The sequence below is a fragment of the Salvelinus namaycush genome, chromosome 21 (genome assembly GCF_016432855.1).
Source record: "Salvelinus namaycush isolate Seneca chromosome 21, SaNama_1.0, whole genome shotgun sequence".
Classification (NCBI taxonomy): domain Eukaryota; kingdom Metazoa; phylum Chordata; class Actinopteri; order Salmoniformes; family Salmonidae; genus Salvelinus; species Salvelinus namaycush.
In genome coordinates this window covers 44,817,439-44,839,746 of record NC_052327.1, presented here as the reverse complement: position 1 = coordinate 44,839,746, position 22,308 = coordinate 44,817,439, and the positions used below count along the sequence as shown (strand labels likewise).

General features: G+C 42.0%; 1 protein-coding gene across 1 annotated transcript in view; it reads left to right on the top strand.

Moving 5' to 3' along the window:
* LOC120065919 (inositol 1,4,5-trisphosphate receptor type 2-like) overlaps positions 1-22,308 on the top strand; it is a 100,080-nt gene that overhangs the window by 24,446 nt on the left and 53,326 nt on the right. Inside the window, exons 10-17 of the mRNA XM_039016962.1 lie at positions 8,257-8,362; positions 11,987-12,174; positions 12,591-12,783; positions 14,521-14,783; positions 15,186-15,386; positions 15,961-16,071; positions 21,321-21,416; positions 21,486-21,605. Coding sequence (XP_038872890.1) covers positions 8,257-8,362; positions 11,987-12,174; positions 12,591-12,783; positions 14,521-14,783; positions 15,186-15,386; positions 15,961-16,071; positions 21,321-21,416; positions 21,486-21,605 — 1,278 coding nt within the window. The remainder of the gene's footprint in view (positions 1-8,256; positions 8,363-11,986; positions 12,175-12,590; positions 12,784-14,520; positions 14,784-15,185; positions 15,387-15,960; positions 16,072-21,320; positions 21,417-21,485; positions 21,606-22,308) is intronic.

Sequence of the window (22,308 nt, the reverse complement as noted above, 5' to 3'; positions counted from 1 at the left end):
CACACACACACACACACACACACACACACACAGTACTGGTCAAAAGTTTGGACACACCTACTCATTCAAGGGTTTTACTTTCTTTTTACTATTTTCTACATTGTAGAATAATAGTGAAGACATCAAACTATGAAATAACACCCATGGAATCATGTAGTAACCCCAACATGTAATTTGTGATATTTCTTTCCTCAATGTGTTTGAGCCAATTCTTGTGTTGTGACAATGTAGGGGTGGTATACAGAATATAGCCCTATTTGGTAAAAGACCAAGTCCATATTATGGCAAGAACGAACAGCTGAAATAAACAAATAGAAACGACAGTCCATAATTTTAAGAGATGAAGGTCAGTCAATTTGTTAAACACTTTTTTGGGTTACTAAATGATTCCATAGTTTGATGTCTTCACTATTGTTCTTCAATGTAGAAATTAGTAAATATAAAGAAAAACCCTTGAATGAGTAGGTGTGTCCAAACTTTTGACTGGTACTGTATATTATAAAATACAAAAATATCTCTGATTTTAGTTTGATTAGGAACTCTTTTAGCCTCAGGGCTAGTCTTCCAAGAGTCCTTAAGAAATGTAAAAAACATACAGAAAGTAGAAGACTAACAAAAGAAAAAGTAAAAGCACAAAAATACAAACAAAAGCCACATTCCTATTACCTACAGTATACATATATCGAGTTACACTCCCCAGCATACCCCCTCCCAACCCCCCCCCCCACCCCCCCCCCCCCCCTTCTTAAAACAACTATTTGGCGAGTTTCTGTCAAGAAGTTCCAGGACTTTACTGCTCTGAAGCTACAATCTAATTTGGTTTTGGTGATCTATAGGTGGGCTTGGTTCTGCTCTGTGTGTTATGAGAGTGTTTGTCTTTGACCATATCCAGTTTATCATGGATAGCGTTTGGTCTTTCAGTGGTGAATTTTATGAAAAAGGATTAGTATATTATTTTTAGAATTTCCTTGAGTCAGCCATTCGAGTGCATTATGTAATTCTATGGAAGACCTCTCATAACCACATTGCGGAATGATTACCGCTGCCTTATTTTGTGCTATCTGCATTCTCTTTAGGTCACCAACACTTGCATTACTCCAGACGACAGAGCAGTAGTTCATTTGACTATGGATGAGAGCTTGTGTGATCTGTAAAAAATTTGCTCTGGCATATATTTTGCAATCCTTCTGAGCATATAGGAGGTGCTGGTGATTTTGTTGCAGAGCTGTGAAATGTGTAATCACGAAGAAAGACTGTTGTCTAGCAGCACACCTAACAGCCTAGTCTCTGAAACCTCTTCTATGGGTGTTCCGCCAACTGTTCGCTGTAAGGAGGGTAGTTTCTTCCTTCTCTTCTTCGTACATATCAGCATTGCCTTGGTTTTCTTTGTATTTAGCACTCATTTGTTTTGGGTGATCCAATTTGAAGTACTTATCATGTCAGCTTAAAGAGCCTCTTTTAGCTGCCCTACAGAATTGATTGTTACATAGTCCGTGGTATCATCAGCTAACATGGTTGCCATAGGATTGGAGAGCACCCGAGGGAGGTCATTTGAATACAGCAAGTACATATGAGGTCCTAGGCAACTGCCTTATGGGACACCACAGCATACAGATTGAGGTTCCGCATAGGCATCATTTATGAATTTAAACTATCTTGTCAACAGAAAGCAGAACTGTTTATTTGAATTGTATTTATTTAACCTTTATTCAACCAGGAAGGCCTCATTGAGATTTGAAATCTCTTTTTCAAGAGCGTAGTAATCTAGTAAAAACCATAGAATTCACAAGAGTATAACAAAATCATAAAATAGCAAATTAAAAACATTGACAGGTCAGGGAATCAGTCTCAAAATCCTTCATCAGTGATTTAAAAACACCAATAACCGTCTTAGTGAGGTGTTATGAAATGCATAAAAAACAATTTCATCAACAGTATATTATGATCAACAAGGTCAAAAGCAGCACTGAAATCAAGTGGATTATGTATTAAACCACCCAGACACATCAAAGATAGTCATCCTTCTGAACTGAGCTACAGGACAGGAATGAAACTGCTCAGGGATGTTACCATGAGGCCATTGGTAATTTTAAAAAGCTACAGAGTTCATTGGCTGTGATGGGAGAGAACTGAGGATGGACCAAACACATTGCAGTGACTCCACAATAATGGCCTAAATGACAGTGAAAAGAAAAATACAAATATTCCAAAACATGCATCTTGTATGCAGCAAGGCACTAAAGTAATACAATAAAAAAACACAGGAAAGGAATACACTTCTTGCCCTAAATGCAAAGCATTGTGTTTGAGGCAAATCCAACATAACACATCACTGAGTAACTGCCTCATTTTAAAGCATTGTTGTGGCTGCATCATGGTATGGGTATGCTTGACATCGGCAAATACTGGTGAGTCTTTCAGGATAAAAATAAACGAGATGTAGCTAAGCACTGGCAAAATCCTAGAGGAAAACCTGCTTTAGTCTGATTTACACCAGAGACTGGGAGAGGAATTCACCTCTCAGCAGGACAAAAACCTACAACACAAAGCTAAATCTACACTGTTTTTGCTTACCTAGAAGGCTGAATGTTCCTGAGTGTCCAAGGTACAGTTTTTACTTCATTCTGCTTGAAAATCTATGGCAAGACTTGAAAATTGCTGTCTAGCCATGATCGCCAACATCTTGACAGAGCTTGAAGAATTTTGAAAAGAGTAATGGGTACATATTGCACAATCCAGGTGTGCAAAGCTCTTAGAGACATGCCCAGAAAGACTCACAGCTGTAATCAATGCCAAAGATGTTTCTAACACGTATTGACTCAGGGAGCTGAACACTTATGCAAACTATATTACTATATTTTAGTTTTTGCATTTTTCTTCCACTTTGACAGAGTATTGTGTTTAGATTGTTGACAAAAAAATGAAATGTTGTGTCCCACTTTAACACAAAAAAATGTGAAGAAATCGAAGGGGTCTAAATACTTTTGCAAGGCGTTGTACACACACAGGCACAAGCACGATGCGTCACGCAGTGTAAAATGGCTTAGCCTCATCCCTCCACTCATCCGCTCATTCACATGCAGCCAGCCAGGGCAGCGTTGGCTCAGTCACTGATACCAGACAGGCCTTAACTCCTGACTTGCCCTAACCTAGACTCTCCCTGACACTAAGTGTTCTGTCTTTGTGAGGAGAAAATGTCACCCTTTTTAAGGGGCTTCAGAGATGGGTGTTTAAGTGTGTGTGCTTTTTGGACATTTGCTTTTGTGTCTGTTTTTCTAGTGTGTGTGTTTCTTTTGGCTGGGGTTTTCCCCTCAATTCTCTATCATTCTCTGACTTGAGGTCTGTGGTCTCCATGGTGATGGACCAGCACATGTTTACCTGTCTCGCCCGGGACTCCTGCAGGCACAGGGGGTCTCCTGTAGAGCAGGTGTTCTTAAACTGTTAAGCTCGAGACCCTAATGAGAAATTGACTGTTCTCCCATGACCCAAATGGTCTTCCAAATTATGAAATATTGCATGATTATAGATGTTTTCTCATAACCCGCGACCCACCTCTCACAAACCTAGGGCCAACTTTGGGTCCCGACCCATCCATCAAGAAACCATGCTGTAGAGATGCCTCAATTGCCTCTCAGGCCACCTGAACACACTTCCTATTCCAAGTATTCTCAAATCTATGGAGGAGAAGTTGTACATATGGATGGATAAGTGGCTTGAGTTCTGCAGGGACCGTATTCAAAGTTGGGGTGCTGAACTAGGATCAGGTCTCCCTTGGCCATGTAATCTCATTCATTAAGATCTAAAGGTTAAAACTGATCCCAAATCAGCACTTCTACGATAAAGGGAGCTCTCATCATTCTCAACATCATTTAGATGCAGTTTACTGTGCCTTTAATTGGAGCTGAACTTTAAAATCAGAACATTCAGAATGTGTGTGCGTGCAACGATAGGGGTGTCTGTGTGTGTGCTTGGTGCCCTACCATATAACCGCTGGTCATCACACAGTCCTCCTGACAAAAACAAACCCTATGCCGTGAACCTATCTAACAATGTTAGCGAATCACATGCGCCACTTCCGAAGTGAACCTGCCGGCAAAGGGTCAGCCATTGGAGGAATGCTTTGTTTATGCGCTCATTCTGCTATTTGTCTAAAAATCACAAATCTGACCAATTGCTCTCACATGCAGCTGTTAAGTTGTTTTGCTGCCTGACCTCTTTGTGGGGGGAAAGAATTTAAAACGGTAGCGAGGAGTATGACAATGAGCTATGAGACAATATAAGGAAAAGTGTGTGTGTGTGTGTGGGGAGGCATGCTAACCTTGAGTTCCAGGTCCATTTGATTCTTCCCCAAGGGGTTGATGGAGTTGACTATCAGAGCTATGAGTATGTTTATGCCATTGAACTCGTGCTTGGCTATACAGGATTGGGACAACAATAGGTTGAGCGGAAAACACTTTAAAATTAGAATATGTTTCCATTGTCGGTATAATAGTGAAGCTGGCAGAGAACGGGCGAGTGGTCTGCCACATGAAGGGAGCAGAGTTCTGCAGGACTACAGCTAGAGAGTGGGGTGCAGGCAGGGTCCGCTAAGGAAGAAGGTAGAGAGAAACAGAAAATAAAGCAAGACAAAGATAGGAAGGTAGAGAGATGAAGACTAAGATGATGTAAGAGATTGCATAGAGTGAAGAGAGAGAAGTCACTCTCGGGTCCTCTTGTCCAGGGAGCAACGGCAGCACTGATCCCTAACAGCTCCCATCATCGTGTTTTAGACTCCCTCACAGCCGGTCTGATGGCTGTAATGTTGGTGTAACGTTGATGGTGTGTTGCTATAGAGTTACCAGTGTTGCTATAGCATTGCTGTAGTGTTGCTATAGGTTTCATGCCCAAACAGGAAGAGATTTTAGGTGCATTGATTTCCCCCTCCATTTGTCTTTTGAAGCAGCGTCTCACAACTAGGTGATATGGATGGGCAGGATGTTCACGCTCAGATTTCATTTGGTTTCTGTTTGGTTTTTGGACATTGGCTGCATTTCATAACACCAATGTTATGATATGAAATGTGATGGATCAGTGACTCTCTTTCTAATTGTTCACATTACATCCTACAAATTTCATATGGAAATAAGGAGCATGTAAATATGTACTGTAGCCTATAGTAAGTTGAATTGAGTTTGAGTTTTGTTTGTAAACTTCCTATGTTCTCAGACTAAAAGACTTAAGAAAACATGGAGCATGGGAATTAATGCTTAATCTAACGATCTGTTGAACGTTCTGTCTGACGTTGAACATCCTCTGATCTGCTTTTCCTTTCAGTGCTTCTCATGGTTGTTATTGGATCAATAGCCTATACTTTAGTAAGCTGGTGAATAATGCTATGATACAGCACACCAGAGGGCCGGTTACACAGACTGTATTCCCTCCAATCATACTTACTGTAAGTTGATCCACCCTGCTTCCTGTCTCTGCTCCTGCTCAGCCATGTGGAAACACCTTAACAGGAGCCACACACACACATTCTAGTGTAACACTAGACCAGTGTTTCCCCTCTGCTATCAATAGACACCTGTGTCTGTGTTCACAAAGCATCTCAGACTAGGAGTGCTGATCTAGGATCAATTCCACCCCCTACCCATAAAATCTTATTCATTCTGATGTAATCTGCTAAACTGATTCTAATTGAGTTGGCCCATATTCATAAAACGAGTAGGAGTGCTTATGTAGGATCAGGTCCCACATCTAATTAATTAGATTCTACATCAGTCAGCCTCTGAGACACTTTATGAATTAGAGCCCTGGCCTGTGAGACCTCGTGTCTGTTGTGGTGAGACTTTCACACTTTGCACAAGCAAGAACTCAGATTGGAAAATCTTCAGCCAACTTTTTCATTGCAACTTCTCTAACTTTCCCCTCCCTGGCTGGCCCCGGTAGTACCACCTATAATTGACCGTAGTCTGACTCCAAGAGCATGCTCTGTTGCTGGGCTCTGCTTTCACTAGCTTCCCCTGAGAGCCTGGAGCTTTGTCTGTCTTGGGCTGGGGCTCTATTCCCAGCCTCCTGCCTGAGACGTGAGACCTCCTGAACAAGCATGGAGGAGAGGTGAGCTCAGCCCGCATTCTCTCTCTCCCTCCCTCTCTTCTGCTGCCCAGCCAGAGTTGGAGACATCTCCAGACGAGGTGGATGTATGGAGAGGAGAGGGAGGGAGGCGTGGTTGAGTTTGGGGGCGGATAGAGGTTTTGGCGAACTGCTCATCTCCACCTCGGACACCCAGAGCCGCAGTGTGGCGTGCCGGCGCACATTTTAAAAACCCATTAGGCTTGATATTCTTTCCCTCCCTCCCTCTCTCTCCATGCAGCAGCAGACAGATGAGTCAGGCTGGCACGACTCTCCCTCTATCTCTCGCTCTCTCTCTCTATCCTGCTCTTTTCTCCACCTCCGTCTGCAGAGCTGGCCAGCAGACTGCATCACCTGAGGGTGATGCATCTAGGCAGGCAGGGAGGGAGGTAGGGTGAGAGACTGGGGAGCCCCACACCTCAAACCCCCTGCCTGCTGCACTCTACCTCTCTTTTAGGCTGTGTGAAAGAATGGCGCAAGACAGACGTCTCCTTTTATAAAAGTAGAAATGTTAATGTCAAACACGATTCCATCTGCAATCAATCAAAAGGAAACGTATTGCTGTTGCCTTAAAAGACAGCTCAGTGTTCGTTTGCGCTCTGTGTACATGTCTATATGTCTGATTTGAGTAGGAATGAGCCGAGTTGGCTCACTGATATCATCACCTGCAATCAATGAAGGGTCTGTGTGTTTCTGTGTTTGTTTCTGTGTGCAAACCTGTGTGGAGACGCCGCTCTCAGCCAGACAGTGCAGGCAGTCGGTCGTCAGTGCTGACTGCAGATGAGTTAGTGTTTACTGAGATGGGGAATATCAGCTGCACGTGCTCTCTCTCTACCAGAACACTGCTCCTTTCCTCAGAACACTTAGTTGAAGGGCTTCAGCTCAACTTTTCAACTTTTCTCTGGACTGAACATTTGATCAACTTCACTTTTACCTTTTCAGTTTTTTTCCTCCTCTCTGTGGTATCCCATGCGAGAAAGGTTGGTCGTTTGTCATGACACAGCTCTCTGTGGTACTTACCATGGAAACGGGCTGACCCCTGTGTCCATCCCTTTCTCCATCCATCCCTCATTTGCTGTGCTCTTAAATAATACATCTTGGTAGTAAAAAAGAGTGAGTCTCTTGAGCATACATGTTTTCTACATGCCAGACAAGTTTTAACAGTCAGTCATACATGCATATTATGCAATCGGAGAGAGTGGGTGATTATTTCAGTGTCTCTCTAGAGGGCAAAGGTCACAAGTGGAGTCTCTACCCAGAGGCGCAAACTAAAAGAGAGAGGGAGAGAAAGAGAGAGAACCCCCGCTCTCCCTGTCTTGCTTCCCTGGTGATTTCCTAGCCAGCCACCACCAGGTGTTATGTAACACCTACACTCAGTCTTCCTTGTGTGTTCTCCCATGGGAAGCACAGGATCTGTTCCTAGCACACTGCTCAGCTCAGTTTCCTTCTTCCCCTTCTTTCTTTCTCTCTCACAGGAAGAAGTCGCTTCATCCTAGAATGCAATTTGAATGATTACATCCATGTTACTTATGTAACGATCTCACTCGCGATGTCATCATTTTATATGAAACCAATAGTGGAATATTGGCACCGTATGGCCACAGTGTACAGCATGTGTGTAGGATGTACCACAGATATAAAAGCTATTTCCTAGAATGGCCAAGGCCCCTCATGAACACACTCAATATGGCCGGCATAGTATTGTCATTCTGTATCAATGGCAAAAGCTGTCTTCTATGAATAAACTCTGATACATGGAAAGACTAAGAATATGTCTGTGTTCCAAGTGGCACCTTATTCCCTATGGGTTCTGGTCAACAGTAGCACACTATAATGGTTACAGGAGCCATCTGGGATGCAACCTTTGTGTCATGATTGATTAAGCATTGAAAATATGTTTTTCTTTGGTGTCTGGTTGTTGATGGGAAGCACAAACAATGAGCGAACCTCACTGTGTGTGTGTGTGTGTGTGTGTGTGTGTGTGTGTGTGTGTGTGTGTGTGTGTGTGTGTGTGTGTGTGTGTGTGTGTGTGTGTGTGCGTGTGCCTGCCTGCCTGCCTGCCTGCCTGCGTTCATGTTTCTGTCTGGCATAAAACAGACACATTCTGGTGTGGATTTAATCTTTTCAATTTCTCTCCTCCTGCAGGGAAATGTGTTAAGGCATATTCTCCTCACTCGCTACTTTGGAAATCAAAGGCTTCTCTCCAAATCAGAGTTTGGGAGCGGGAACAGCTCGGCTGGAGGCTTTGGAGGTACTAAACACGACCCCGAATAACCCCAACTATACCTTAACAATACTCCCTGTTACTTGTGGGGAGTGAGCAGATAACATGCATTATTGTTTACTGGTAGCCTGCCTCCATAGGTTATTATTTCCTCATAGGCTGTAATCATAGGTTATTATTTCCTCATAGGCTGTAATCATAGGTTATTATTTCCTCATAGGCTGTAATCATAGGTTGTTATTTATTCATAGGCTGTAATCATAGGTTATTATTTCCTCATATACTGTGATCATAGGTTGTTATTTACTCATAGGCTGTAATCATAGGTTGTTATTTACTCATAGGCTGTAATCATAGGTTGTTATTTACTCATAGGCTGTAATCATAGGTTGTTATTTACTCATAGGCTGTAATCATAGGTTGTTATTTACTCATAGGCTGTAATCATAGGTTGTTATTTACTCATAGGCTATAATCTATAAACAAACAGCACAGGAATTAAATTATCGACATCTATTGATCACATCTTTACTAATGTTGCAGAAATTTGCATTAAAGCAGTATTCAAATCCATTGGATGTAGTGATCACAATATAGTAGCCATATCAAAGTTCCAAGGGCTGGGCCTACTATAGTGTATAAGAGGTCATACAATAAGTTTTGTAGTGATTCCTATGTTGTTGATGTAAAGAATATGTGTTGGTCTCTGGTGTGTAATGAGGAGCAACCAGATACTGCACTTGACACATTTATGAAATTGCTTAACCCAGTTACTAATCAGCATGCACCCATTAAGAAAATGACTGTAAAAACTGTTAAAACCCCGTGGATTGATGAGGAATTGAAAATTTGTATGGTTGAGAGATATGAGGCAAAAGGAATGGCAAATATGTCTGGCTGCACAACCGATTGGCAAATATATGGCAAATTGAGAAATCATGTGACTTAACTGAATAAGAAGAAACTACACTATGAATCAAAGATAAATTACATAAAGAATGATAGTAAAAAGATTTGGAGCACCTTAAATTTCGGCTCCATCATTCATTGAATTAAGTGGCTCATTCATCACAAAACCCACTGATATTGCCAACTACTTGAATGATTTTTTTATTTGGCAAGATTAGCAAATGTAGGCATAACATTTCAACAACAAATGCTGAACCTACACATCCAAGTATAACTGATCCAATTATGAAAGACCAGCATTGTAGTTTTGAATTCCGTAAAGTGAGTGTGGAAGAAGTGAAAAAATTGTCTATCAACAATGACAAGCCACCGGGGTCTGACAACTTGGATGGAAAATGACTGAGGATCATAGCAGACAATATTGCCACTCCTATTTGCAATATATTCAATCTAAGCCTACTAGAAAGTGTGCCCCCTCAGGCCTGGAAGGAAGCAAAAGTAATTTCGCTTCTCAAGAATAGTAAAGCCTCCTTTGCTGGCTCAAGGTGTGCAAAGCTGTCATCAAGGCAAAGGGTGGCTACTTTGAAGAATCTCAAATAAAACATATATTTTGATTTCTTTAACAATTATTTTGGTTACTACATGATTCCATATGTGTTATTTCATAGTTTTGATGTCTTCACTATTATTCTATAATGTAGAAAAATAGTTAAATTAAAGAAAAACCCTTGAATGAGTAGGTGTGTCCAACGTTTTGACTGGTGCTGTATATGTTATGGCTTTACACCCCCTACTATATTGTGGATAAAGAGTTTCCTGTCTAACAGAACACAGAGGGTGTTCTTTAATGGAAGCCTTTACAACATAATCCAGGTAGAATCAGGAATTCCCCAGGGCAGCTGTCTTAGGACCCTTACTTTTTTCAATCTTTAGTAATGACATGCCACTTGCCTTGAGTAAAGCCAGTGTGGCTATGTATGCGGATGACTCAACACCATACACATCAGCTACTACAGCGAGTTAAATCCCTACAACACGTAACAAAGAGCTGCGGTTAGTTTCAGAATGGCTGGCAAGGAATCAGTTGGTACTAAATATTTCTAAAACTTAAAGCACTGTATTTGGGACAAATCATTCACCATACCATAAACCTCAACTAAATCTTGTAATATATAATGTGGAAATTGAGCAAGTTGAGGAGGCTTAACTGCTTGGAGTAACCCTGGGTTGTAAATTGTCATGGTCAAAACATGTTGATACAACAGTAGCTAAGATGGGGAGAAGTCTGTCCATAATAAAGCACTGCTCTGCCTTTTTTTTTTACACATTTATTTATTTAACCTTTATTAAACTAGGCAAGTCAGTTAAGAACAAATTCTTATTTACAATGACGGCCTACCCTGGCCAAAACCGGACAACGCTTAGCCAATTGTGCGCTGCCCTATGGGACTCCCAATCACGGCCGGATGTGATACAGCCTGGATTCGAACCAGGGACTGTAGTGACACCTCTTGTACTGAGATGCAGTGCCTTAGACCGGTGTGCCACTCGGGAGCCTTTTTAACAACACTATCAATGAGGCAGGTCCTACAGGCTCTAGTTTTGTCGCACCTGGACTACTGTTCAGTTGTGTTAGGTGCCACAAAGAGGGACCTCGGAAAATTACAATTGTCTCAGAACAGGGCAGCACGGCTCGCCCTTAAATGTACACGCAGAGCTAACATTAATAATATGCGTATAACTCTCTCATGACTCTAAGTGGAGGAAGTTGACTTCATCACTACTTGTTTTTGTAAGAAGTGTTGACATGTTGAATGCACCGTGGTGTCTGTTTTTTAAACTACTAGCACACAGCTCGGACACCCATACATACCCTACAAGACATGCCACCAGAGGTCTCTTCACAATCCCCAAGTTAAGAACAGACTATGGGAGGGCACAGTACTACATAGAGCCATGGCTACATGGAACTTTATTCCTCATCAGTTAACTGATGCAAGCAGTAGAATCTGTTTTAAATAACTGAAAAATATATACCTTATGGAACAGCGGGGACTGTGAAGAGGCACATGCACATGATAACATGCAATCTACACATGTGCAAATGGGTTTTGTATTGTAAATATGGGGTGGTGGAGTGGTGGCCTGAGGGAACACACTGAGTTTGTTAGGTGTAAGGTCTTATGACATGTAATGTCATGTAGTATTTTTAACTCTATGTAACTGTCTTTTGTTGCTGGACCCCAGGAAGAGTAGCTGCTGCCATGACAGGAACTAATGGGGATCCATAATAAATACAAATCATAGGTTATTTCTTCATAGGCTGTAATCATAGGTTATTTCTTCATAGGCTGTAATCATAGGTTATTTCTTCATAGGCTGTAATCATAGGTTATTTCTTCATAGGCTGTAATCATAGGCTGTAATCATAGGCTATTGTTTACTCATAGGCTGTAATCATAGGCAATTTTTTATTCTTGACAGTTATAATACAAACCTTCGGTTCCAAATCAGACACGGGTTCAAATGCTATTTGATATCATTCAATTACTTTTAGCATTTGCTTGAGACTGCCTGGTTTGCCAGGTGGGTGGGGTATCCACGTTTGCTACTATTCCATTTGTCCATTAAGCCAGACAGGCACAATAGTATTCGAACCCAGTTCTGTTCCAAATCATGTCCTCCCATTTCCCCCATTCCAATCCATGTGTTTATTAATCTATCTATCTTATCTAACTGCAGGTGGCTCTCTGGTCCAGGACTCTGACAAGCCGAGCAGCAGCATGGTGGACATCCAGTGTCTGCTTGACAGTGAGGGAGCCTCAGAGCTGGTCATAGACCTCATTGTCAGTACCAAGAACGATCGCGTGTTCCAGGAGAGCATCCTGCTAGGCAACGCCCTGCTGCGGGGGGGAAACACTCAGATACAGGTGGGTGAGGAGGGGGTAGGCTCACTCAGGTACAGGTGGGTGAGGAGGGGGTAGGCTCACTCAGGTACAGGTGGGTGAGGAGGGGGTAGGCTCACTCAGGTACAGGTGGGTGAGGAGGTGGTAGGCTCACTCAGGTACAGGTGGGTGAGGAGGGGGTAGGCTCACTCAGGTACAGGTGGGTGAGGAGAGGGTAGGCTCACTCAGATACAGTGGGTGAGGAGAGAGGGTAAGGGGCTCACTCAGATACAGTGGGTGAGGAGGGGGTAGGCTCACTCAGATACAGTGGGTGAGGAGGGGGTAGACTCACTCAGATAAATGTGCACAGATACAGAGATTCAGGTTGGACACACACACTCACTCCGATACAAGTGTTTATCAACTATCTGGTGGGTCGTTTACATTTCTACCCCCCTCAGAACTCGTTCTACCACCAGCTGCACAAGCAGAAAAAGTCGGAGCGCTTCTTCAAGGTGTTCTATGACCGCATGCGTCTGGCCCAGCAAGAGATCCGGGCCACTGTGTCCGTCAACATGTTCGAGGTCAGCACCTGCAGGAAGAGAGAGGAGGACGTCGACGTCAGTCACAGTGGCATCCGGCTCAGGAAAACAGGTATGTTCTTTGTCTCCATAGAAATAGAATGACTAGAACAGACATTCCCATTCAAGTCAATGTTGCATGATGGGTGGGACGGCAGCCATATTGAGGGTCCTCATGAGTGTACTGTCAAATTGCCGAGGTCTGAGGGGCTTTGGCCATTCTGGTCATTGTGTTTCTATGATCCTCTCCTCCATACCTCGTATTTGGTTCCATCATGCATCTGTATTTATGTCTCTATGTTCTGATGTACAGTCAGGTGCTAGAGTATTGAAAACAGGGGTGCCAATAATTTTGACCCCTATCTTGTTAGAGTAAAAAAAATCTTACTTATACTAAATATATTTCTCTGAGCAATTGTATTAGTATAAAATATATTTGCAAATTTTTTGCATACAATATAACTCAGTATTTGTATTTATTTTATACAGACTTTTTTGCTAATCTTTATCAAGGGTGCCAATAAATTTGGACCTGACTGTATACTGTTAGTGGGGAAAATCTAGTTTTCCAACGTGGATAAATAAAGTTAGTTTGATTCATATACTTATTCATTCAGTTCTCGAGCTGCAGTCTTTCCCTTCCTTACTGGCCTTCCGCTTGTTTCATGGGAGAACAAGTCCAGACATGTCTGTGATGCAGCAGATATTGTAAAATCTACATCACTCCACAGACTGAAGTGTGGTGTGGAAGGTTGAGACAGTTAAATAGTGAGGCAAAAATGTGGGAGGATGAGAGGTGAAGAGGGATTTAAGTTCTAAAGCTGCTGAGTCATAATGGTCATGAGGGGTCAGCTCTGAACATGAGCCTACAGGTCACCATGGAGATGATGGGAAAAGGGCTCTCAATGCAGACATACAGATAATAGGCCTATAATGTACGTTTGCTGTTATTCAAATGCACATTTGTAGTGCGTCTGTGTAATTTGTAAAATACAGTAATACAGTGTAGTATATGCATCGTCATTCAAAGGTTTAAACCCCATCCTTTGTATACATAGGTATAGTGACTCATAAGGTGAAAGGTCGCTCACATTTCTCTCTCTGCTGACATCATTATACCTTAGGCCCCAGTCGATCTCTCTGGGCCGAGGTCATTAACCCATTTAACTAGCAATGTGACTACAGTAAATACAGTGTAAATCTGTGTAGTTTCCCCTGTAGTTTCACTGACCTCTGAACACTGTGGAGTGATTCTGTGGTTCTCTGTTCCTGTTTCGACCCCATGCCTGCAGTCACATGTCAGGGGCCATGTGAGGGGCCACAGCACTAAGTCTATCAAAGGACCATTGTACCCAGACGTGTTGTTTTGATACACCAAAAACATTTACTACACAGTTAACCCGTTGTCAGAGGGGTCACAGTCATTTAGGAATTATTACAAAAAAGTGGTTGTTTCGAATAATAAGATTTCATATCAGTTTTGCTATCAATTTGACTGAGGGGGAAACATTGAAAAACAATCATGGGAATGGATTGGCTCAGTGAGTAGCAGGGTTGGGGTCCATTTCAATACAGTAATATCAGGAAAGGAATTGAAATTCATGTGATTACATGATTGAAAAATAATGCAACATTTTCATATCATGAATTTTAATTCCACTGTGAAATTGTTTGACTTGAAAGTAAATCACCCTCCAACCCTAGTCAGCAGAAATTCACAGGTTTTCCAGAAATTCTGAGGATGTTTAGGATTGTTTCCAGAATTGTGCAACCCTTCAGTGACCCACTCCTTCCTCTTCTCCTCCTCAAGCGAAAGACTCTTCCCTTCACATGAAAGACAACATGCGTGGCCAGTTGAAGGAGGCGTCCTCAGCCACCTCCAAGGCCTTTGTCTCCTTCCGGAAGGATCTGGACACAGACCTGGAGGTGCTGGATGGCCAGGCCGGTGATGGGCCCGGGGGAGGGGGCGAGGAGAGGGAGGAAGAGGCCCAGATGAGCCCGGCCATCACCATCATGAAGCCTATCCTGCGATACCTCCAGCTGCTCTGTGAGAACCACAACAGGAACCTGCAGGTATTGAATTAAATGGAATAAACCTCTTCTTGATCCTCAGCATATGGGCAGTGTATTGGGAGATCACAGTTCCTCTAACCACAAGCTGAACTTCATGGTGTTTACCATGTTCACATGATGAGTAAATCATGAATCATAAGTGAATCATCTCAACAAGGATTAGCAGGTGGGCCTAATGCATTTGAGGAAACAGATTAGATTCTGAGATGAAATCATTGTCAACAACCAGGTATTATTGTCAATATCTGTCTCACGGTTTTATTCTGAAAAGCATGACTTTTATTTTGACACACCCTGCTATAAACCCAGATCAGTTGTGCTCACACTCAGATAGGATGTCATACTAGTATCCTATGAATATTAACCACCATTCTTCCCCTCCTGGTTCCTCCCTGAATCCAGAACTTCCTGCGGAACCAGAACAACAAGACTAACTACAACCTAGTGTGTGAGACTCTGCAGTTCCTGGACATCATGTGTGGTAGCACCACGGGAGGCCTGGGCCTGCTGGGCCTCTACATCAATGAGGGCAACGTGGACCTTGTCCGGCAGACCCTGGAGACAATCACCGAGTACTGCCAGGGGCCTTGCCACGAGAACCAGGTAGGGGACCACCACTACCTACCAGGTCACCCCAAAACTGTGCCAGTGTAGCGGAGGTGGAATCACGTTCTCGTGATGAGGTATCCCTGCCTGAGACTAGGAAACCCAAATTATACGATATGTCACCGTCGTACCACAAGGATTACCTCTTGGCCTGGGATCACCCACCGGTTACACCAGAAAACTATAATGTTGCTGTGCTTACTTTACCATCGAAGATGCATTTGATTTTGTGGTTCAAGCGTAGCCATGAAAACCATTGACAGCAAATATGTGGGGTTGTTCAGTAAGATGTGAATCATGTCAATTTATAAAGTGGTTGGGACGTTACACAATTGGCCTACAATACTGCTAGACTGACAACAGTATTGTCTAATTGATTCTAAAACATCTTAATTAAAGGGATAGTTCACTTTTTTTGAAGTTTTAGCTTATTGTCGAGGGTGTTGGGTGTTGTCATTTGAACTACCTATTTAAATCTTGCCAATTTTAGTTCCACTATTATACCTCCAAAGGAAAGTTGTTCTCATTTTAAAGTGTTTTCCGCTCACTAACTAACCTCTTGTTGTCCCAGTCCTGTATAGCCAAGCACGAGTCCAACGGAATCGATATCATCATAGCTCTGATAGTCAACTCCATCAACCCCTTGGGGAAGAATCGAATGGACCTGGTGCTGGAACTCAAGGTTAGCATGCCTCTCCATACACATTCACCCCCCCCCTTCCCTATGAGAGCCCTATATCAACAGCTGGATAAGCAGCAGAGAATAGATCATTATACCTAGATGAATACTGTATAGGTTATCCCATCTAGCCCTATATTAGTGGGCCATTCATACTACACACACGATGTTATCACTATCAATGGCAATCATTTCAGAGTCAGTTTCTTGTTAAAAGACCCATTTGTCCTTGTGTTTTGGCCTTATGAGGTGATATCTGCTGAGATGTGAGGGAAGAATGCACTCAGAAGAATGTCTTTCCTCAGTGCAGTGGTGATTTTAGCATGTACATTTTGGTGGGGCAAACTCCCCCCAAAAATGTTGATAAATGCCAGAAAAGCCACTAAACAATACATTAATTGCACTATAATGGTGCCCACAAACTGTTAGAGCCTAAAGCTGTCCCAACAGCAGAGTCCGAACAGCAGTCCCAACACCTTACTACTGCTACACCTGGCTATCAGCGGAGCATTGTCTGGCAATCACATTTACTGCCTTTTAAGAAGACAGCTGATATGGCTGACTTGCTTAAACAAATGTGGTTTCTACTGACAATGGAGACGTTCAAACTATATGGCAAAAGGGGACGACGAGCGGATAAGAGGCAATCTGTAATTTCGATTAAGACATTGCTGAGTGAGCTAGGACAGACGTAGTCAATATAATTATTTGTTCAGCCCTTTTGAAATGTGCAGCGACAGAATTCAGAACATGGGCCGTTCTTACAGTATTCTCCCTGTACACCAAGTCAGAACTGTAGGATAAATAAAGGGGGCATATAAGCAGACAATGAAAGCTCTTACCATATTCGATGATGACATTTCTCTCAAACACCACTAAGTCAGAACAGTAGGCTAAGTTATTAGGGGGAAAGGTACCAAATTATTACAGTGAGGCACATGGGCTACTAACAGCTTTTTATACAACATACACTTAGTATTACTTTCTTAGCTATGGTATACATATCTCCCTGGCATATTACATCATTCATGCAGCAGCATACAAGACATTTTTGGACTCACATTGTTGTGCTGTGCGGCGGTCATTCGTGGGCAGATTCTGCCATCCAGATTTGACTTCAAAGTCTGGCATTCTCTGGATTTATGGCGCGTTCAAGACAATTGGGAACTCGGGGGGGTAAAAAACAAGGTAGAATCATTAAGTCAGTGATCTTCAGGTCGTAGCTCTAGAAAGAGGACAGAGTTCCCCGACTTGGAATTCCGTATTGGATGACCAATCAAAATGTATTTTACCAGTCAGAGCTTGTTTTTTCCCCCTGAGTTCCCAGTTGTCTTGAACTCTCTGAAGTCTGAGATTTCCCAGTTTCCAGTTGTTTTGAATGAGGCAGAAGTCATGCTGGATTGACAGCATGGCCAATGTTGAATGTTTATCCTTTTAAGCTTGGAAAAGAGACCCTTATAACCAGACTTCGACCACACATCCACTCCACTGGAAAGCAGGCTAGTGATTTTGGTATTTGGTATTTTATTAGGATCCCCATTAGCTACTCTTCCTGGGGTCCACACAAAACATGAAACAAGAACAGCTCAAGGACTACATTAATAAAATTAAAAGGCACATGTAGCCTACATATCAGTGCACACACACAAACTATCTAGGTCAAATAGGGGAGAGGCGTTGTGCCACGAGGTGTTGCTTTATCTGTTTTTTTTAAACCAGGTTTGCTGTTTATTTTAGCAATATGAGATGGAAGGAAGTTCCATGCAATAAGGGCTCTATATAATGCTGTACGCTTTCTTGAATTTGTTCTGGATGTGGGGCTTGTGAGAAGACCCCTGTTGGCATGTCTGGTGGGATAAGTGCGTGTGTCGGAGCTGTGTGTAAGTTGACTATGCAAACACTGGGATTTTCAACAAATTAATAAAAAAAAAAAAGTGTTGCAGTCAGTCTCTCCTCAACTCTTATCCAAGAGAGACTGGAATGCATAGTATTTATATCAGCCCTCTGATTACAATTAAGATCAAAACGTGCCGCTCTGTTCTGGGCCAGTTGCAGCTTAACTAGGTCTTTCTTTGCAGCACTGGACCACATGACTGGACAATAATAAAGATTAGACAGAACTAGAGCCTGCAGAACTTGCTTTTTGGAGTGTGGTGTCAAAAAAGCAGAGCATCTCTTTATTACGGCTAGACTTCTCCACATCTTTACAACCATTGAATCTAAATGTTTTGACCATGACAGTTTACAATCTAAGGTAATGCCAGGTCATTTAGTCTCAACTTGTTCAACAGCCACACCATTCATAACCAGATTCAGCTGAGGTCTAGCACTTAAGGAATGATTTGTACCAAATACAATGCTCTTAGTTTTAGATGTTCAGGACCAGTTTAATACTGGCCACCTATTCCAAAACAGACTGCAACTCTATAAGGGTTTCAGTGACTTCATTAGCTGTGGTTGCTGATGCGTATATGGTTGAATCATCAGCATACATGGACACACCTGCTTTGTTTAATGCCAGTCGCAGGTCATTGGTAAAAATAGAAAAGAGGTAGAGGGCCTAGAGAGCTGCCCTGCGGTACACCACACTTTACATGTTTGACATTAGAGAAGCTTCCATTAAAGAAAACCCTTTGGGTGCTATTAGATAGATAACTCTGAATCCACATTATGGCAGAGGTTGAAAAGCACATAAGTAGCACATATGTTTTTTTTCAACAACAGGTTATGGTTAATAATATTAAGGCTGCACTGAAATCTAACAGTACAGCTCCCACAATCTTCTTATTATCGGTAACTTTCAACCAATCATCAGTCATTTGTGTTAATGCAGTACGTGTTGAGTGCCCTTCTCTATAAGCATGCTGAAAGTCTGTTGTTCATTTGTTTACAGAGAAATAGCATTGTATTTGGTCAAACACAATTTTTTCCAACAGTTTGCAAAGAGCTGTCAGCAAGCTTATAGGTCTACTGTTAGAACCAGTAAAGGCCGCTTTACCACTCTTGGGTAGCGGAATTACTTTGGCTTCCCTCCAGGCCTGAGGACAAAGACTTTCCTCTAGGCTCAGATTAAAAATATGACAGATAGGAGTGGCTATAGAGTCAGCTACCATCCTAGGAGCTTTCCATCTAAGTTGTAAATGCCAGGAGGTTTGTCATTATTGATTGATAACAATACTTTTTCCACCTCTCCCACACTAACTTTACAAAATTCAAACTTGCAATGCTTTTCTTTCATTATTTGTATTTTTTAATGCATGAATGCAATTGCTCACTGTTCGTTGTTGGCATTTCCTGACAAAGTTTGCCCACTTTGCCAAAGAAATAATAATTAAAATAATTGGCAACATCAAATGTTTTTGTGATTAATAAGCCATCTGATTCGATGAAAGATGGAGTTGAATTTATCTTTCTGCCCATAATTTCATTTAAAGTTCTCCAAAGTTTTTTCCATCATTCTTTATATCATTGATCTTGGCTTCATAATAAAGTTTCTTATTTTTTTTGTTGAGTTTAGTCACATCATTTCTAAATTTGCAGTAAGTAAGCCAGTCAAATGTGCAGCCAGACTTATTAGCCACTCCTTTTGCCGCATCTCTTTCAACCATACAGTTTTTCAGTTCCTCGTCAATCCATGGGGCCTTAACAGTTCTAACAGTCAGTTTCTTAACAGGTGCGTGTTTATCAATAATTGGAATAAGCAATTTCATAAATTCATCAAGTGCAGCGTCTGGATGCTCCTCGCTAATCACATCAGACCAACAAATATTTTTAACATCATCCACATACGAGTCACAGCAAAATATTTTGTATGATCTCTTGTATACTATTTTAGGCCCATCTGTTGGAACTTTGGCTTTCCTGGATATAGCCACTATATTGTGATCACTGCACCCAATGGGTACAGATACAGCTTTAGAACAAAGTTCTACAGCATTAGTAAAAATGTGATCGATACATGTGGATGATCTTGTTCCTGTAGTGTTTGTAAACACCCTGGTAGGTTGATTAATAACCTGAACCAGATTACATGCACTGGTTACAGTAAGAAGCTTCCTCTTGAGCAGACAGCTTGATGAAAACCAGTCAATATTCAGGTCCCCATGAAAGTAGACCTCTCTGTTTACATCACATAGACTATCAAGCATTTCGCACATATTATTTAGATACTGACGGTTAGCACTTGGTGGCCTATAGCAACACCCCAAAAGAAAAGGCTTTAGATGTGCCAAGTGAACCTGCAACCACAACACTTCAATAACACTTGACATAAGATATTCTCTAAGCATTACATGGATATGGCTCTGAATATATACAGCAACACCTCCCCCATAAGCATTTATGTCTCTTCTATAGATGTTATATCATTGTATTGCTACTGATGTATCATCAAATTAATGATCTAAGTGAGTCTCAGAAATGGCTAATATATGAACGTTATCTGATGTTAGCAAGTTATTGATTTCATGAACCTTATTTCTAAGGCTACATATATTAATTTGGGATATTTTCATCCCTTTCCTGGGTAGCTTATCAGAGATAGACATAATACTGAAAAGAGCAGACAAAGCAAGAGAAAAAAATATACATTCAGCAGTATTAATCAATTGGTTTGTGTGTGTGCTGCGGGGTTGAAGCTACGAACCCATAGGCTTGGCTCTTCTGGGAGGGAGGGTGGACAATGAGCCTGTCATAGCGGATGTAAGTAATGTCCCCACGTGCTCTGGCAGCTTTTATGGCTGGGATCAGTTCTTTCTTCTTCTGGTGCACAGCTTCAGGATAGTCTTCGTTGAGGAAGATATACGTTCCTCTCAAGTTCTTGGCTCTTTAGCTAGCAAGCTAGCAGCTTTTTTTGGATTAGCTAACACAACGTGCCATTGGAACACAGGAGTGATGGTTACTGATAATGGGCCTCTGTACGCCTATGTAGATATTCCATAAAAAATCAGCTGTTTTTAGCTACAATAGTAATTTACAACATTAACAATGTCTACACTGTTTTTCTGATCAATTTTATGTTATTTCAATGGACAAAAAAATTGTTTTTCTTTAAAAAAACAAGGACATTTCTAAGTGACCCCAGACTTTTGAACGGGAGTGTATGTTTATTTTTTTAGCTTAACAGGTGGGGCTCAACACAGGTGGGTCTCTGCCTTCGTATAGTACTGATTTTGAAGTCAGTTTCCGCCGGGTAACAGATTGTGGAGTGGGTTAGGATGTGATGGTCATGTGTCGTGGTCTCTCTGTGCTAGAACAACGCCTCCAAGCTGCTGCTGGCAATCATGGAGAGTCGCCATGACAGCGAGAACGCCGAGAAGATCCTTTACAAGATGAGGCCCATGGAGCTGGTAAGTCAATTCACACACACACACTAACACACACAAATATACACCTTACTGACAACGTGTGTGTTCCAGGTGGATGTGATGAAGGAGGCGTATGCCCAGGGGCTGGAGAGTGAAGCTGAGGAGAACTCTATAGGAGACCAGATCAAACCAAAAGACGTAGGACACAACATCTACATCCTGGCCCACCAGGTAACCCCATGACATGTGTGTTATAACAAGCATGATTGAGTGTGTGTGTGGGAGAGAATTTGTGCACCTGCATATTAATACTTTAATAAGGGCCCAATGACAAAGGCAAAGTCAGTGGCACAGAAAAAGACGGTAATTCACATACTGTATCATTCGCCTATGTGTCACTCTTACTCCACCGCCAGGTGAGTCTAATGATTCATGTCTGTAGGTGTGTTTATATAGGCTTGTTTTATGTGATTTCAGCAGGTGATAATGGATGTAACTTTCAATGGAAGGAACGGTTCCTGTGTTGAGTCAGACAGACCAGGTCTAGCGGGTTTTCACTTCTCTTTCACCCAAAATAGAGCTGAGTGTCAGACAGGGTATTTCTGTCCCACCAACGGACTGGTTTCATCATGACCACCGAGCTCTCTGGGGCTGGCTGTTTGCACTTCCAAAATAACACAAACACACATGAGCACATACAGAAGTTTGCACACACACACTCAACCCCATCAAGTAACCCCACATGTGCAAATTAACATACATTACATACCACACACCTGCATCAAGCATTCATATACACACACATAACCCAAGCATTCCCTTTTAGCTATTGCTCATGTTTATCAGTAAAAGTCACCACACTTCTGAGCATCTGCCCAGCAAACCAAAATTGGTGATGTGAAAGTTCCCACAATGTAAAAAAAGTACTTTCCGA